The sequence below is a fragment of the Coffea arabica genome, chromosome 4e (assembly GCF_036785885.1).
Source record: "Coffea arabica cultivar ET-39 chromosome 4e, Coffea Arabica ET-39 HiFi, whole genome shotgun sequence".
Taxonomy (NCBI): Eukaryota; Viridiplantae; Streptophyta; class Magnoliopsida; order Gentianales; family Rubiaceae; genus Coffea; species Coffea arabica.
In genome coordinates, this window is record NC_092317.1 from 46,235,622 (window position 1) to 46,253,973 (window position 18,352).

The following is an 18,352-nucleotide window of genomic DNA, read 5'->3' on the forward strand; positions in this document are numbered from 1 at the left end:
TTTATTCTATAGTTAAACGTTGTTGAAATTAAGTTATATCATATGCATATAAAATTACATCTTATACATTTTATATAAAATCAACCCGAACATTTTAGTCAATGGTCAAGAGCTCTCAGAGGACACCATAACCGGACAAGGGGCAGCAACCGTCTCCAACGGTTTTGGCCATTTTCAACAGCGTGTAATTTTGATTATACACGGCGTAACTTTATTTACACAACGTTTAACTTTAGTACAAAATTTTGCGGACCCCACACACGATGTGAAAATCGATGTACAACTTGTTATTTGGACCGCACAAAATTTTTTGACCAAATCATGACCTTTAATTGCTCAGAGACGGTCATTCTGGACCGCACCCCATTTCCCACCATGACCATAAGTCTATGGGGAACACAATTTTTGGCCTACACGTGTTAGTGTACATTGATGCTTTAGGCAACCGACAACCTTTAAGTAGCCGTAAGAAGATGACTAGCAATCGAGCTAGGTGTTTTGAAAAATTAAAGGGGTCTAAAAGGAAATAAATATGAGTAAGGGGGGCAACAAAAAAAAGGATACCATTGAGTTAGGGTGTAAGGGGAAATATAAAAGGTGGATGTAATCTCATTGGACCAAACATATTGAGAAGGGTATAATTTCCTGCAGAAGCCTAGAACAGGCAAACGAAAAGGCGTGCAATCGGAATAGATAACAAAATACAAACATGTCAATCGAAACATCCATGAGCTCTATTTGGCTTGTAATGTACATATGAGAATATCACTTAAGAAAATGTAGAAAAAGTTGGAAATTTGTATATTAAAATTATCTAGCATCCAGTTAAATATCTGCCACTTACCATTTGCAAAAAAAAAAAATTTGAATATGTTTAATGAATGATATGTTCATATTGAAAACTAGATTTAAATGATATTTAATGGTCAATGCTGGACACTTCCGCACTAACATCTTTTACAATTTTTATTTTGCAATTTAATTTTGATATTTGTTTCAATTAATTGATTTTGTAATGAATGTTAAGCAATTTATTTTGATGCTGACCCGGATAAGGCCAAAAAAAAAAAAAAAAAGAATGTGGTGTCAATGTTCATTCCTTTGCTTTTTTTGTGACTTTATGTCATAGGGGTGGACGTTGGTACATAAAGTCGTAATCGGAAGGGAGGCAATAGTAATTTTTTTTTTGTATTTGCAGATGTCTGGTCGAAATTGTCATGTAGATAAATCCAAAATTGTCATCATTTTTCAAGTATTAAAAAATAATCAAGCCAAATAATAGAAATATAAAACATCATATAAACTTCTAATTTATAAATTATAATCAAGCAAAATAAAAGAAGGAAGTGGTGTAGAATAAAATAAAAAATGTAAATATATTTGTAATAGTAACTTTTCATATACAAGCAAGCAAAATAATAAATTACAATACATGATTGGAGAGAAACCAAAAAAACTATAAGTTGGTTGATCAAAATATGTAGTAACTAGTAAGGTGTAACAAATAGAAACATATATAAAGCAAAAACCATTAAATTCATTGAGAATTGTTATAAATAAGGAAGTGAGAAAGAAAGGGATTAATTGTTGCCAAAAATAGAATATTAATAAAAAAATTACCAAAAATAAATACAAAGAATTTATAGGTCCATGTGGCAAACAAATATATAATTTGTTAGGCAGAGGTTTAGATCAGCCAATCGGCAAAATAAATATGCATATTATGGCAAAGTGGAAATTTTTACTTTGTAAATTATTTTTGGCCTTACTATGTGCTTAATTGATCAGTAAACTTCAAATTTTTTTTTGCTAATAGTTGTACTAGTACATATTAACTTGTTAAGATTTATTTATTACTTCCTAATTTTATTGGTGGAAACATTTACTCTTTTTTATTAATAGTTCTACCAATACATATTAACTTGCTAAAAATTTGCTCATTATTTCCTAATTTTATCGGTGAAAACATGCACACTTTTTTTGTTAATAATTGTACCAATACATATTAACTTGTTAAAATTTTATTCATTAATTCCTAATTTCATTGGTGGAAGCATGCATTGCATAAAACTTATCAATTAAGCTAAACTTATCAATTTTGGTTTAGCTTGCATTTTGGAAAACCAAAATTGTAGTGTGAACTACTTTGTTGTAAATGATTAATTAAGAAGGGTAGTTTTTTGTTGACCAACATTCACATGGATATGTGCCTACTTTCAATTTCTAATACAAGTATAACACTATTTTGTGGAACACTCCTCTCATTTGTTTTATTTTACAAATTTGCCTCTTCATCCTTTTTCCCCCCGTTGCCCACCCCTTCACTACATCTCTATAGTGGGACCCACTCCTTCATGAACCGATTGCATTCCGTTTGCGAGGTGGACCTTTGTTTCCACCGCATGACCATTGTTTTCTGTGCAGTCACAATATGGATATTTCTTAGCCATTTATTTTTGCTTTCCACACCTCTTTTCTCAATATGTAAACATGCTTCAAATTTTTCCTATGTTACACATCATGGTGTGTGTATTTATCTATATATATATATATATATATATATATATATATATATATATATATATATATATATATATATATATATATATATAAAGAGAGAGAGAGACACGCACACACGCACATGTATATGTACGTATGTATTTGAAATATCTATAATTATTATGCTATAGGAAGTTATTCTATTTAAAATCATGGTGGAGAAAAAAGTGGAGATGTGAGGGAATGAGCGTGAGGAAGTTGTAATTAGATCTTAACGGGATAACTATTTGATAATTATGGGGTGTTCTTTTAGGAATACATTGGGACCAATTTATCCTTATAATTAAGGGTAGATTAAGAATTTTAAAAAAGTGACAATATGTAGTGAATACACTACGCAGTGTTGCTCTCGCTTTATACATTGTATGTATAGATAATGACTTCGTCTATTTGGTGTACTAGGAGCACACAGTAAAAGTTGAGTCCATGTTGTTTTTTTCTACGAATGTTGCAATGTAGGGACTGGATTGTAATTTTGAAACATAAATAGTGAATGTGTCTTTAATTTGCTTTTCGTGTGCCCTTCAATCATTAAATAGAAAAAAAAAGCCTTTTCATTAAAACGGAATTATAAGGGCTAATTACACTAAAGTCAAGCAAAATTTGATACTTCATCATTAAAACGGAATTTTCATGTTTTTTTAGTAAAGATATTCCGGAATTTTTGCTGTTGTTTTCATTCTGAAATAAAATTTTGTATTTTAAGGTATCATTAACGAAGCTGGGATCATGAAATGTATTTAAGAAAATTTACGGCTTCTCACAACATATAATCTGTCTAATTGATAGTAAAACTTTGGAGCATTAAGCTTCTGTTTATTACATTAGTATATAGTTCTATCAGCCTCATCTTTACTGGCAAAAGGGCAACCAAAAAATGAAACCAGCTTACTCACTTCTCCTCTTGGATCTTTTTTTTAAGTCCTCATACCTTAGAAAAATTATCTTGTCTGGCCTTGCCAAACATTCTCTCCAGTAGCCTAGAACATGATCATGGAATGGTCCAAAAGCTTGAACTCCTTTGCAAAAACTCTCAAATGCGTCTTCCATAGGATATGGTTCCTCCGTGGATTGGTTGTTTGCATCGAGGAAGTGCCACGAGGACACCAAGACATCTTTGGGATCTCGAGTTATGTACACAATCTTACAGCCTGAGGTTTTGATGGATTCAGACAACATTCCATAAGGTACATGAGTTTGATATAATCTTGGTCGACCTCTTACAGTTGGAAGCGGAATTGGGCTTGCTGATGCTTTTGATGGGTTGAAAATTTGGATCTCGAGAGATGGAATCAAGTCATGGGGAAAATTTTCTGTCAAAAGATCATACTGAACCATGGCATCATTGACATTGTTGGTAGTCCGAGCAGCATAATTGTCCATAATGGAGACCACAAGAGCTTTAAGCCAAGTAGTTCCCGATTTTGGTTGGGATGAAAGCAGCACGTCATCATCTTGAGCCTGAAAATCCGATTTAGCAGCAATGGCCCCTTCCAGGAAGTCAGGTCTGTACCAAAATCCATCCCACTTACAGAGATCGCAAATTCCCCACCACTTTTCCACCTGAAGAGGCGATTTTTGGCGGGTAGTTGGACCGACCTAAATCAGACCTCTCTGGGTTGAGGTGAGGTGTATTCTCGCGACCGAAGTGGATGGCGGGGCTTCTCCCCTGGTATCACTCCAACGATTAAGTTAGTATGAGAACGAGAAAGATAGTAGTATCTGAGAAATGAACAGTCTCCTTACTTGTTGGGAGTGTGTGGGGTATTTATAGAATGAGAGTGGAGGGCAGGACGGAGGTCTTATGCCGGTGGGACCCATGTCCTGCCATTACGGCTCTGCTTCCTGTCAGGCGGCCTGGCTCTGACACTGTAGCCTTCTGGGTATGATGGCGGAGAGTATGGTGCAGGTGCCATTAAGTGCCTCCAGTGCTTTTCAGATAAAGCACTGGTCCCAGGTGATGTCAGGTGGCTTGACATCATCAGCGTGCAGCTGAGGTGGAGGTGCCGAGATCACCTACACAGTAGACTAGGGATCCGGCCGGGCTTAAGGGATAACCCCGAGACGCGGACGAGCTCTGATGAGGGACGAGGTGAGTTCACCTCGGGCATGCGGGATGACCGAGGTGAGCCTCCTCAATAAGCCCCCCAAGCCTCGGGCGCTCCGGGCTAGGGAGGTTTCGAGGCTTCCTTGTGCCGAAATCGTAGAAAGTCGGAGTCCCGAAACTGCCCCGGAAGATGCGGGGACGTGACACGTGGGCGTGTCAGTTGAAGGGACGTGGTCACTGGTAACCGTCGCGTCGTGAAGTAGTGGGACGTTTCGTGCAGGGTGTCAGCCGAAAGGACGGTACATTAATGAGGAGAGAGGGAGGCACGACGTTCTGAATTCGAACGTGGCCGTCCTTTCGCATTCTTGCCGCCTCTTCATATTCCGCCCAAACTCTTATAAATAGGGGGGCCCCCTCACCGCACTTCTCACACCTTTCATTTTCATTTGAGATTTGCAAGTTCACGAGCATAGCCGAGGTCAGTTCTTTCAGCCGAGGTCGGTCTAGTAGCCGAGATCAAAGCCGAGGTCATCAACTTCGTCCAACTCCATAGGCAATAGTAAGTATTCTTCTTCTTTCTTACCTCATCTTTCACCCATGGCCAAAACAGCTAAGACCCACAAAGAAACCGTGACACCGAGTTACCGAACCGAGGTGAGGCCGGATCCTATAGAAGTGACGACGTCCAGCTCTGATGGGTCGACGCCGAGCTCTGGGGAAGGATCCACCGAGGAGGCCCGCGAGGAGGTTGACGTCGAGTTGGAGTCATCCGAGATGAGCGAGGGTGGCTCCGAAGTGGCCTATGATGAGGAGCTCGGCGTCGAGATACCACACGACGAGGACGCACTGGAGCCTGTCGCTCCCGAAGATACATCCAACATCGACTTCGGCAAGATGCCGAAGTTTAGAAGTCGCATCGGAAGAGATAGGGCCGTGAAGGTGATAAACAAGTACCCTTTCCGGTCGGGGTACGAGATCACACCGCCCGGGGTGGATGACTCAGCCGAGAAGCCCCCCATTGGCATGGTGGCCGTCTATGTCCAACAGTTGGAGGCCGGGCTAAGGATGCCTACGTCGAGGTTCTTCAGGGATCTGCTCCGTCACTTCGGCGTGAGGATTACCCAACTCGCCCCGAATGCGATCCGCATCATTATGGGGTTCGAGATGCTGTGTCGACATCAGGAGGTGATTCCCTCTGTCGACCTCTTCCGCCGATACTATACCCTCAAGGCGCACGGGACGGACAAGGGATGGTTTTATGTTGGCAATCGGAACAATGCCATTCCGAAGTTGGTGGTCGGCGCTCCCAGCTCAATCAAGAATTGGAAGCGCGACTACTTCTTTGTGTCCGAAGTGGACTTCCCCAGGGGCTTTTGGTGGAGGCCAATCAAAGCGAAGGCCGATCCCTCTGCTGGGGATGCCAAGGAGGAGGACTTCCAGAAGCTGATGGGGTCGGGACTTCGGATATACAGTCTGGACTACCCCGAAGCCGTGCTGGTTGACGGGGGAATTAGCCGAGCTTTGATCCCTCCTGACAAGACTCCCTTCACCTCCACTAAACTTAAGATACCTTGTAATTTTCTTTCATAGCTTTGATTTCACTTCGGCTAAGGCACATGATAATATTTGCTCTTTGTGCAGTGACCAAATTGTCCGACATCATCACGTCGAGCTCAGGTGCCGAAGTGGCGAAGAGGTCGAAGAGGAAGAGTTCGGGCGAGACATCGGCGCCCCCGCCCAAGAAGAAAACACAAGGGCAGCCTCCCAAGACGTCGGCCAAGGAGACCACCCCCACCACGGCAGCTCAGAGCAGTTCGGCTGCTGCTGCCACAGGGTCCACTTCGGTACCAGAGGGGGTGCCACTAGGGGTGACCACGGCACTTCCACCTCAACATGGCCGAGGCAAACAGCTGAAAGCTCCGGTCAACGCGGTGACGGCGACTTCGCTCTGGAACCGGTACCATAGCCCCCCAGTGTTTTCTGGGAAGGATAAGTCTCACTCCGGCGAGCAGTGGTGTCCGGATTGGTCGCTCAAGGTCAACGACCGATGCTCGAATCCTCGGGTCGCCCAAGACCTGGTGATGCAGTCTACTCTGCCAAGAGACTTGGACTTCACAAGGAAGCTGACCCCGGCCGAGATGCTCCAAAGCGTTATGGTGACCACGGCCTCCAACACAGCCTTTGTGGCCGAGATGGCACATCGGTACTGCGAGTTGCTCGAGGAGCAGGACACCGGCAAGCTGCAAGATCAGATTGCCAAGTTGAAGAAGAAGCTGGTGGTGTCTGAGTCTGAGAAATCCGAGCTTCAGAGGCAGCTCAAGGAGGCCGAGGCTAAAGGGGAGGAGGCCGAGATCACAACCAACAGTCTGAGGTCCGCTCTTGAGGAAGAGCAGAAGAGGGCCGAGGAGGCGAAGAAGAATCACGAACAATCCCTTGATAGCGCGAGGACCTCGGCCGTCGAGGATTTCCGGAGGTCCGAGACCTTCATTGGGGATCTCGGCCAGCTGACAAGGCCATCCTTCATGCTGGGCTTCACTTCGGCCATAGACCAGGCCGCAGCTCATCTGCCCTCCGAGGCTTTGGAGTCCTTGAGGAACAGTGCTCACTATAACGAGGACTCCACGGAGCTGTGCGATCGGATGGCCGAAGGCATCCGAGCCGGGAGGAACCTGGCCGAGGTTCAAGACGAGTTCAACAAATGGCTGTCTGAACTCGACGAAGCGTTCGAGGAGGAAAGAGGAGAAGAAGCCGATGTAGGCCTCGGCGAAGGGACGGGTGAAGTGCCTGGAGGGAACATCGGCGAAGAGCATGGAGAAGAGCTTCACCCCGGTGGAGAGGAGGCCGGAGAGAAGGCTGCCCAGGAGGGAGCCGAAAAGGGGAATGGAGCCGAGACAGGGGTCTAGGCTCGTGGGTCTTAAAGGGGTGGCCGAGGTGGAGAGCGCTTAGTAGCACTCCGACCTCGGCCTTGTATTTTTTGTAACGCTCCTTTGTTGAATGAAAGTTTATTTCTTTTCACCTCCGCACTTTAATTTCTTGCTTTTGACTTCGTCCCTTGCTTGTCCCCCTTTATTTTTTAATAACGTGAAACCGATGTTGAAAAATAACGTAAGATCCGAAGTCATATCTTGATTAAAAATTCAAGCACAATACATTTTGAGGTTCTCGGCGTGCCAAGACCTCGGCACTAGTGAGCCATCTCGGTAGCTCAGTTTACAATATCCCTTGAGGTCAGACTCCACAACTCGGTAAGGGCCTTCCCACTTCGGGCATAGTTTCCCTTGCGGTTCAGCTCGGCTGACTGAGTTTTTCCTCAGAACCAAGTCTCCAGGCTGGAATCGACGGTGCCTGACACGGGCATTGTAGTAGTGTGCCACTGTGCTCTTGTAGGAAGCTATCCGGGCTGAGGCGAGGTCCCTTCGCTCATCGACGAGGTCGAGATCCAACTGCCTTTCTTCGCCGTTCACCTCGGCTGCATAGGCTGCGAGCCGAGGGCTGGGGGTAAGGATCTCGGCAGGGATGACAGCCTCGGCTCCGTATGTTAAAGAGAAGGGGGTCTCTTGCGTGGCCGACCTCGGCGTGGTCCGATAAGACCAAAGGACACTAGGGAGTTCTTCGACCCAAGATGTTCCAGCTTGGTGTAGTCGAGTCTTGAGGCCATGCAAGAGAGTTCGGTTGAAGTTTTCTGCTTGGCCGTTGGCCTGGGGGTGGCCTACCGAAGTGAAATGTTGTTTGATGCCAAGGTTTGTGCACCAAGTTTTAAAGGGGTTCTCGGCAAATTGCCTCCCATTATCCGAGATGATTACCTGTGGTATGCCGAAGCGGCAGACGATGCATTTCCAAAAGAATTTTTGAATTGCCAGCCCGGTGATGGTCCTCAGTGGCTCGGCTTCAACCCATTTGGTGAAGTAATCCACAGCGGTTACCAGGAAGGTATGACCCCCGACGGCTCTGGGGAAAGGACCTATGATGTCTGTCCCCCATTGCTCGAATGGCCAGGGTGAAGTGATGGGAACCATGAAGTTGGCGGGCTGGTGATACTCGGGCGCGTGGACTTGGCAGGAATGGCAGCCGAGAACGAGGTTCTGGGCGTCTTGTCGAACCGAGGGCCAGAAATATCCAAGAAGCAGAGCCTTCTTGGCTAGCATTCTGTGGCCGACGTGAGCTCCACACAAGCCCTCGTGGATCTCTTGGAGGACGTGGCGTCCTGTCTCGGGAGTGACACACCTCAGCCATGGGCCGAGGTAGGAACGTTTGTACAGCTCTCCATCGCGGAGAGCGTACCGAGCCGCCTTGCGTTGTATTTTTCTCGCCTCGGCTCGGTCTTCAGGGAGGACTCCTTGACCCAAGAAAAGGATGAACGGGGTCATCCAGGTTTCTTCAGAGTGCACGGGGCAGGCCACCTCTTCCACGTATCCTGGTTCACTCAGGACTTCCACTAAGACAGTTTTGTTGAGGTCAGAGAATGACGTAGAAGCCAGCCGGGATAAGGCGTCGGCTCGCTTATTCTGGGAACGGGGTATTCTTTGGATTTCGAAGGACTCGAAGTACGCGGTGAGTTGGTGTACTTTGGAGAGGTATCGTTGCATGGTCTCATCCTTGGCCTCATACTCACCAAGGACTTGGCGTACGACGAGTTGGGAGTCACTGCGGACGTGGATTTGTTGTGCGCCGAGCCTTCGGGCCAGCTGGAGTCCAGCGATTAAGGCCTCGTACTCGGCTTCATTATTGGTGGCTGGGAAGCCAAAGCGGAGGGCGTAAGAGCACACTTCTCCCTGAGGTCCTTCCAGGAGAAGTCCAGCTCCGCTGCCGTCCCCATTAGAGGATCCATCCACATACAATGTCCACAGGGATGGGGTGGACACCTCGGCAAAGGCGGAGGTGGACTCCGGACCTTCCGTGAAGGTGAGCTCGGCCAAGAAGTCGGCTAAGGCTTGAGCTTTTATGGCGGTGCGCGGCTCATAGGACAGGTCGTACTCCCCTAACTCGACGGCCCATTTAGTGAGGCGCCCGGAGGCCTCGGGTCGAACCAGTATCTGTCGGAGAGGCTGGTCGGTCCTGACGGATATGGGATGAGCCAAGAAATAGGGCTTCAGCCGCCGAGCGGCGTGAACTAGCCCCAGCACCAGTTTTTCCACCTGAGTGTATCGGGTCTCCGGTCCGCGGAGAGCTCGGCTGACATAGTAGACGGGCACTTGGGTGCCCTCATCCCGGATAAGAACAGCGCTGACGGCCTCATCGGCTGCGGAGAGGTAGAGGTAGAGCTTCTCCTCGGGCCGAGGTGAAGCGAGAGTGGGTAGGTGATGGAGGTATTGCTTCAGTTTGTCGAAAGCAGCCTGGCACTCTTCCGTCCAGGCAAACTGATCAGCCTTCTTGAGCACCTTAAAGAAGGGCAGAGCTTTCTCGGCTGATTGGGACAGGAAGCGATTCAGCGCGGCCAGGCGTCCATTCAGCCGTTGGACTTCTCGGATGTTCCGAGGTGGGGACATGTCCTGAATGGCCTTCACCTTGTCGGGGTTGGCCTCGATTCCCCGGTGGGAAACCAGATACCCCAAGAATTTTCCCGAGGTGACGCCGAAGACGCACTTCTTGGGATTCAGCTTCATTCTCGAGTCTCGCAGGACACCAAAGACTTCCCTCACGTCTGACAGAAAGGATGAAGTGGCGAGGCTTTTAACGAGGATGTCATCCACATAGGCCTCCACATTGCGGCCGATCTGATTCTGGAAGAGTCGGTTGATCAGCCTTTGGTAGGTTGCCCCGGCGTTCTTTAGCCCGAAGGGCATGGTGGTGTAACAATAAGTACCTCGGTCGGTGTAGAACGCCGTTTTCTCTTGGTCCTCCTCACTCATTCCTATTTGATGGTACCCTTTGAAGGCATCTAGGAAGCAGAGGATTTCATACCCCATCGCCGCGTCGACGAGGGCGTCTATTCTCGGCAGAGGATAGCAATCTTTGGGGCAGGCCTTGTTGAGGTCGGTGAAGTCGACACACATTCTCCATCCACCGGTGTCCTTTTTGACCATGACTGGATTGGACAGCCAGGCGGGATATTGGACTTCGTGGATCATCTTGGCCGGCAAGAGCTTGTCGACCTCATCCGATATGGCCTGACTACGTTCGGGGCCGAAGTGCCTTCGTTTCTGTCGCACAGGTCGGGCCTGTGGGTCAACGTTGAGTTGGTGAGTCATGAGCTCGGGTGGCACTCCGACCACTTCATCCGCGGACCACGCGAAGACGTCTCGGTGGTCTTTGATCAGGGAGATCATTTCTTCTTTCAGGGGTGAGGGTAGTCCAGCCCCTACTTGGACCACTTGGTCAGGTTTCGCTTCATCCACTACCACCAGTTCCACCTCATCCCCGGGCTCCAGCCTGTTGGGTTCTTCTGCCTTCTGAGGGTCGATGCAGTCTATGGAGAGGACCGCTGGCCTCTTTTCTTCTGACCTCGGTGAGGGCCGGGGGGTGACTGCTGCTTGAATGGTGGCGAGGTAGCACTCTCGGGCGGCGCCCACATCGCTGCTTACCTCGGCCACCCCCGCAGATGTTGGGAATTTAAAGCTCAGGTGGTAGGTGGAGTATACGGCTCTCAAGGCATTGAGCGTGGGCCGGCCTATCAGCATATTGTAGGGGGAGTCTGCTTTGACCACCGCAAAACTAACAGGCACAGTTCGGCAGCGTGGATGACGCCCGATTGTTACCACCAGGGTCAACATGCCTTCCGGGTGGACGACGTGTCCCCCGAATCCCACGAGGGGAGTCCTGACAGGAGTGAGTTGCTCCCTGGTCAGTTTCAAACTTTCGAAAGTCCGGTAGTACAAGACGTCTACCGAGCTTCCGGGGTCTACGTAGACCTTTTTGACTACGTAGTTGTTGGTGAGGACTTCAATCACAAGAGCCTCATGATTGCTGGAGGCCGCAGGAACGGGGTCAGCGGGACCGTAGGTGATGACCTCGGACAGCCGAGAGCTCGGCTCGGCCACCTCCATCTCGGCCTGGCGGTAGGTCCGCTTCCGGGAGTTCTGGCTGTCTCCTTCCGTTGGTCCTCCCGCGATGGTGTTGATCACCCCGGCAATGTTGGGGCCGTAGCCCGGTGAGCCATCGCGTGGGGGCTGCTTGTCCTCCCTACGGTCTTCGGGACCTCGGCAATGCATGTTCGTGTCCCGTCGGTCGTCTCGGCGGGGGCCTCGGTTCTCCCGGTGGGAGATGCTTCGGTTGAAGCCTCCATCCTTGCGGACGAATTGCTTCAGGTATCCCTGCCGGATCAAATTTTCGATTTCCCGCTTCAGGTCATTGCAGTATTCAGTCTCGTGCCCTACATCACGGTGGTAGGCACAGTAGAGGTTCGAGTTCCTCTTATCTCTCCTCCCCGGAATTTCGGGAGGGTTGCGGCCGAGGTGATTCTGCCTCATCACAGCCAGGACATGGGTCCGGCTCTAATTGAGGGGCGTCAGCTCGGCGTCCGAGGTGGACGATCTGCCTTTCACGATCCGGTCGAAGACACTTCGGCGGTCTCGGGGTTGGTTTGAAGTGCCACTTGGGCCTGGTTCACCTCGGCCAGTGTCTTTCCTCCTCCGGGGATCTTGCCCCGTACGAGATGCTTGGGCTTCTCGCTTCATGCGATTTACATCTTCACTTTGGATTCCCTGGTCCACTCTTTCCCAGAGCTCCCGGAGTGTACGGGGGTACTGCCGATGGATTTCGGTGTTAAAGATCCCTGCTACTAACCCGTTGGTGAAGGCAGCAATAGTTACCTGCTCGTTCTGGTCAGGTATCTGTACATTCTCCTCGTTGAACCTTTGGGCGTACGAGCGAAGTGACTCGCCCTGACCCTGTTGCAGGTTCAAGAGGTAAGCTGAAGTCTTTGTTATTGGTCGAGACGACACAAAGCGGTGGATGAACCGGTCTATCAGCTCATCCAGGGAGGAAATGCTCCCCGGTTCTAAACTCCAGAACCACTTCCGGGCGGTCCCGTGCAGGAAGATGGGGAAAGCCCGACAGATCACGGCGTCGGGGACGCAGTAGAGTCGGAATGCGGAGATGAAGGCGCGGAGGTGATCCTCGGGGTCACCTCGGCCGTCATAGGTGTGCAAATTTGGAAGCTTAAAGTTCGGGGGCACCATTTCCCCGTTGATGTCATCAGTGAAGGGTGGAGCCCTCATGTAATCAGAAGCTAGGCCTCCGGGACGCCGAGGTGGGTCCTCGGCTCGTTTTCCCAGTAGTCCCCGAGAAAACGCTCGGGAGATGGAGGCAATCTTGGAGGTTGCCTTGGATGAGGCTCGCCTGGAGGTGCTCCGAGATAGACGCCCATCTTCGGAGTCCTCGCCTGAGGGCACTTCAGGGGACTTCGTCGGTCTCCTCTTGGAAGACTCGGCTTTTTCTTTTCCCTGCCTTTTGAGGTACTTTCCTAGCTCCTCAAAAATGTTAGGGTTGTCTGATACAAACTCGGCCATCTTGGCGATGGCGTCCTCATTGTTGGGCTGGGTCCTTTGGGACCCTGGCTCTTCAGATATGCGGTCTTGCTGGGCACCCGAGGTCTGCCCAGCCCCAGTTGAGGGAACTCTTCCGCTTCTGGAGCGAGTGGATCTCATTTTAATAGCTATCTCGTTCCCACAGACGGCGCCAATTGAAGAGGCGATTTTTGGCGGGTAGTTGGACCGACCTAAATCAGACCTCTCTGGGTTGAGGTGAGGTGTATCCTCGCGACCGAAGTGGATGGCGGGGCTTCTCCCCTGGTATCACTCCGACGATTAAGTTAGTATGAGAACGAGAAAGATAGTAGTATCTGAGAAATGAACAGTCTCCTTACTTGTTGGGAGTGTGTGGGGTATTTATAGAATGAGAGTGGAGGGCAGGACGGAGGTCTTATGCCGGTGGGACCCATGTCCTGCCATTACGGCTCTGCTTCCTGTCAGGCGGCCTGGCTCTGACACTGTAGCCTTCTGGGTATGATGGCGGAGAGTATGGTGCAGGTGCCATTAAGTGCCTCCAGTGCTTTTCAGATAAAGCACTGGTCCCAGGTGATGTCAGGTGGCTTGACATCATCAGCGTGCAGCTGAGGTGGAGGTGCCGAGATCACCTACACAGTAGACTAGGGATCCGGCCGGGCTTAAGGGATAACCCCGAGACGCGGACGAGCTCTGATGAGGGACGAGGTGAGTTCACCTCGGGCATGCGGGATGTCATGCACTAGTAGTCTTCCTCTATAGCATATGGTAATTCATAACTCTATAATTTGCTTTGAACAAGCATTGGAGGGAAGAATTTGGAGAAAAGAATTGGTAGCGGGAGGTTTTGGGTGTGGATAGATGTATAGAAAGTGTTTGGCAGTTTGCCGGGCTTGAGAGAAAGCCCCAAGGCATGGGATATCCCCACAAATTTTGGCTTTTTTAATATTTAAAAATCTATATAAAAAAACAAAAAATCTCTATAGAAATCACTAAAAGTAATATAAGGATACTCATAAGTACAACAGAATTAAATAAACAAGTAATAGTTCTTGAAAAGTACATAAATCAAGAATCTTTCAACAATATATATATCTAATTCGTTCAAAGTACACGAAAAATAGTAGTAAAACATAATATATCTTGAAAGGTTGGAACTTCTTCATAGCTTTATGACTTGATGATTTGTGTTTCTAGACCAAAAAAAAAAATCAACCAATATTATACCAACACAAAAATTTATTCAACCAATAAGAAAAGTTAGCCTCATTTATGCATTACTAATATTGACTCTTAAGAAAGTTAGTAGAGTCTTCAGATACATTTTTGTATTCTGTAATTTGTATATATTTAGTATTTAGTAATAATATATTTGGATATATAATTATATATAATATCAAAATATAAATATTATATATATCATTATATATATATAGGTAATTAAATGGTCGAACCTCTATCGAGTTCGAGTCTAATAAGCCCAAACTCAGCTCATATTTAATTATGAATATAATTTTTATGCCCAACCTCGGATCAGCTCACTGAAAGGTGGGGCTCATCAGAATTTTTTTTTTTTTTTCAGATCGAGCGAGCCGAGCTCAGGCTGGTCTGGTCCTATTGACAATCCTATCCGAAGAGCAACTCAGTGGAAAAAACCTTGTGAAAATCAGTGAAAGTGCTTGAGATCGTGGACCTGCGAAGAAGAAATGGCGGTGGGGCCGAAGGAAATGAACGGGCTACCAGCCTACCACCACCGAACTATGGTATGCGATTCTCGACCTCATCTGGTGTTATGCGTCCTTATTCACTGCTCATAATGTTAAAAATAGTGGAAAAGATGATATTTGGAAATGGGGCAGGGACCGTCATACTTATGATCGTTCCTGAGCAGTTAATGGTCATGATTTGGTCAAAAAATTTTGTACGATCCAAATAATAAATTGTGCATCAATTTTCACACCTGCAAAATTTTATACTACGATTGCACCTGCAACCATCCGTACCCCTTGTCCGTGATATTTGTACTACGGAGACAAAGAATCTGATGTAGAAATTAGGTTATTAACTAATTTTCAAAAAGGCCTAAAAATTAACTTGCCAATTGTGATGTGGACCGTGTGTCTGTGATATGGATTATACTACTGATAGCACTTGAATAACTAAGATATATTTAACTGGAATCGTGGACCATGTCTAAACTCTACGTGGAAGCATCTATTTATTTAGTAGTTTCTTTTTAAGGCAAAACCCGTATATAGGAGAAGACTGCCAGCCCCTAATTTATTAAGTAAAAATCAATAGAAATTACAAAGATTTTAGAACAAGCCAAACCTAACAAGAGTAAACGACAAATAGGCAAAATCTACTGCTTTGGAGCCCGAACATGCGGAAATGACCTACAATCTAAACCAATAGCAGCTCGAATGCGCTGAGAAAGATGATCACTGAAAGCGAAAACATAATCATGACCCAAGCCCAACAAATCAATGCTATCCGCTATAGAGTTAGCCTCCCTAAACGCATGATAAAGTTGCACTTGTATAGGCTACAATTAAATATCTTATCCTTCTCATAATATTAAGTAAGACAAAAATGCACTTTTCATCCCTAATGTTTAAGATGTTAACCAATTTCATCCCTACAGTTTCATGCAAAACATATTTCATCCTTGTAATTTTATAATTTTGATTAATTTCATCCTTCAAGTTTTACGCAAACACATTCCATCCCCATAATTTCCTAAATTTGGCTAATTGAGGACAATTGGTAGATTGTCAAACAATTTGAATGGGATAGCGTCACTTGATCACAGCATGCCCATTAGTAAAAAAAATGGATTAACTAAAAACTCAAAAATCTTTTCTTAATTCACTTTCTCATTTTAGTACAAAAAAAGATTAAGAAATTTTTAGCCATCATTACTTTCTTCTTAATCACAATCAAACAAGAAGATCCAAAGAAAATGAAGTCAGTGGGAAAGAAACAATCCTACTATAGCCAATTGAAGAAAAATGTCAAACATACCTATTACAACTAATTGGAGAAAAATATTAATGCAAAAGAATGAATGGTTTAGATTGTCATTTATTTGCAAAATTTTGTTTTGTTGCATCATATACATGTTTTTCAATCATCTATTTATCTTTCAATCTATTTATTTAGTCTCAAATATATCATATCACAATTTAAAGGGAAAAAAAAAGAGATAGTCTCCTATCCAAAAATACTTGTTGTTATTTCTATAATTTAATCAATAATTGAATTAAGTATTAATAATATAATTATTAATGGGACATGTGATGATATTATGTCTAAATTGGTTAACAATCCTTCAATTGTCCTTAATTAGTAGGAATTATAAAATTATGAGGATCAAATGTGTTCTACATAAACTTTAGGAACAAAATTGTTCAAAATTACAAAATTATGAGGATGAAATGTGTTTTGTATGAAACTTTAGGGACAAAATTAGTGAACATCTTAAACATTGGGGATGAAAAGTGCATTTTTCCCTATTAAGTAATGACCATCTCGCTAGACCACTTGCTTGGATCATATGAACAAGCACCGCTGAATCCGTTTCAGTCTGGAACCCTCAAGTCCCTTGTTCAGAAAAAAAAAAAACTCGGGACCCGCCAACAAAGATGAAGCTTCAGCCGAAAGCACATTCATCTCCCCAAATTCCTTATAGTATGCAAAAACAAATAGCCCTTCTTGATCACATAAAACACCCCCTCCTGAAGCATAACCCGAATTCAATTTAAACAGCTCATTATTTGGTTTTGTCCACGAAACTGCCACAACAATACGCAGCCGAGGCTTGGTACCAGCAAATGTCGACCAAAAGTACTTTTCTCTAGAGAAACTGCCACAACAATACGCAGCCGAGGCTTGGTACCAGCAAATGTCGACCAATAGCAGTACTTTTCTCTAGAAAAAGAGAGAAATTTCCAATTTTGTGATGAATTTTAAAAAAATTCTACAAAAGGGGTGATTTTGGTTAGATATTCCGCAGGGGGTGTTCGCATTCGCGAAATGCGAGCTCTGTGTAGAGCTCGCATTCGCGAAATGCGAGCTTCCCATTCCTTGAACCATTGCACACCTCCCTTTCCTTTATTTTGGACACCTCCCTTATTACTGCAATAAATAGAAAGACCAGACATGTAAGCATCGACAAGACTTACGTTTAAATTGAAATTTAGTATATTTGGAAACCTTATTTAAGAATAATGGTGTCGTATTTTAGTGACATACTATAGAGAGATAATATGTTGGAAAAGTAAAATTTTGGTTGGACAACAGTGTTTAAGAAATAATATAAAAATTTTCTAAAAAATGGGCAACCCATTCACATAAATTTGTAGGAGTTCAGCTACAGTAATCTACGTACTAATAACTGAGAAAGAAATGAAAAATCGAGAATATTCCAAAAAAATCCAGGTTTGAGTAGTCAATACCTGAAGTTGGAAATTGAAAAAAAAAAATGAAGACCATGAGAATTCAAAGAATCCAAGCTTAAGAAATGGCGGAGCATTAACCACTGTACAGGACCAAACATTATTTGCAACCCAAATTAGTGGTAAAAGAACTAATATCATTCACTCTGATTCACTATATTCACTATATTCCTCACTGAGCTCGCATAAGACCCCCCATTTGTAGAACAACCTCCAAAAATCGCCCCAATTGTAGAATTCTTTTTTTTTTTCATCATAAACTAAGAATTCACCCTAGAAAAAGAAGACTTAAGAACGAGTTTAGCCACCCCCATTTGATCCAAGAAACTCTTCACAAGCCATGTCATGTGCGTAGCACAAAATTGGTTTCCTTAGAATCTTGATTTACTCCTCTTCTCCTAGAGGAACCAAATGACTAACATAGGAAGGACGAAACGAATGCGAGAACCATGAACCTTCGAACCTGAGAAAACCCACATCGACAGCATGGAAGAGATGCTTGAAACATTGTAATCTAGCAATCCAAACATCCTAGTGAAATAAGACAAAACCTCTGTTGCAACTGGACTGGACCATAAAGAAACAAATGATGAATGGATTCCAAGCACTATAGCAGCAAGTACAACGAGAAGCAATTGAAAGACCCTTATGCTGCAAAACCGAATCCAATGGCACCCAATCACGCAACTAGCTCTAGACAAAAAAATGAAACCTTGAGAGGGACTATCGAATCGCAAATAAAACTATCGATCCAAGAAATATTATGCTTTTGTCGAATCTCTTCCAGGCCGAAACCACAGTAAACTGACCAGATGAAGAGGGTAACCATACCATAAGATCATCTTGAT

The 18,352-nt window shown here is 45.4% G+C and overlaps 1 protein-coding gene across 1 annotated transcript; it reads right to left on the minus strand.

Annotated features, from left to right (window-relative positions):
• Positions 1-3,447: 3,447 nt before the first annotated feature.
• LOC113741078 (cytosolic sulfotransferase 15-like) lies at positions 3,448-4,538 on the minus strand. The gene is made up of 3 exons (XM_072046668.1): positions 4,377-4,538; positions 4,170-4,228; positions 3,448-4,066 (listed from the first exon to the last, which is right to left on the minus strand). Exons 1-3 carry the CDS (start codon positions 4,536-4,538, stop codon positions 3,448-3,450), a joined length of 840 nt encoding a protein of 279 aa, XP_071902769.1.
• Positions 4,539-18,352: the final 13,814 nt, after the last annotated feature.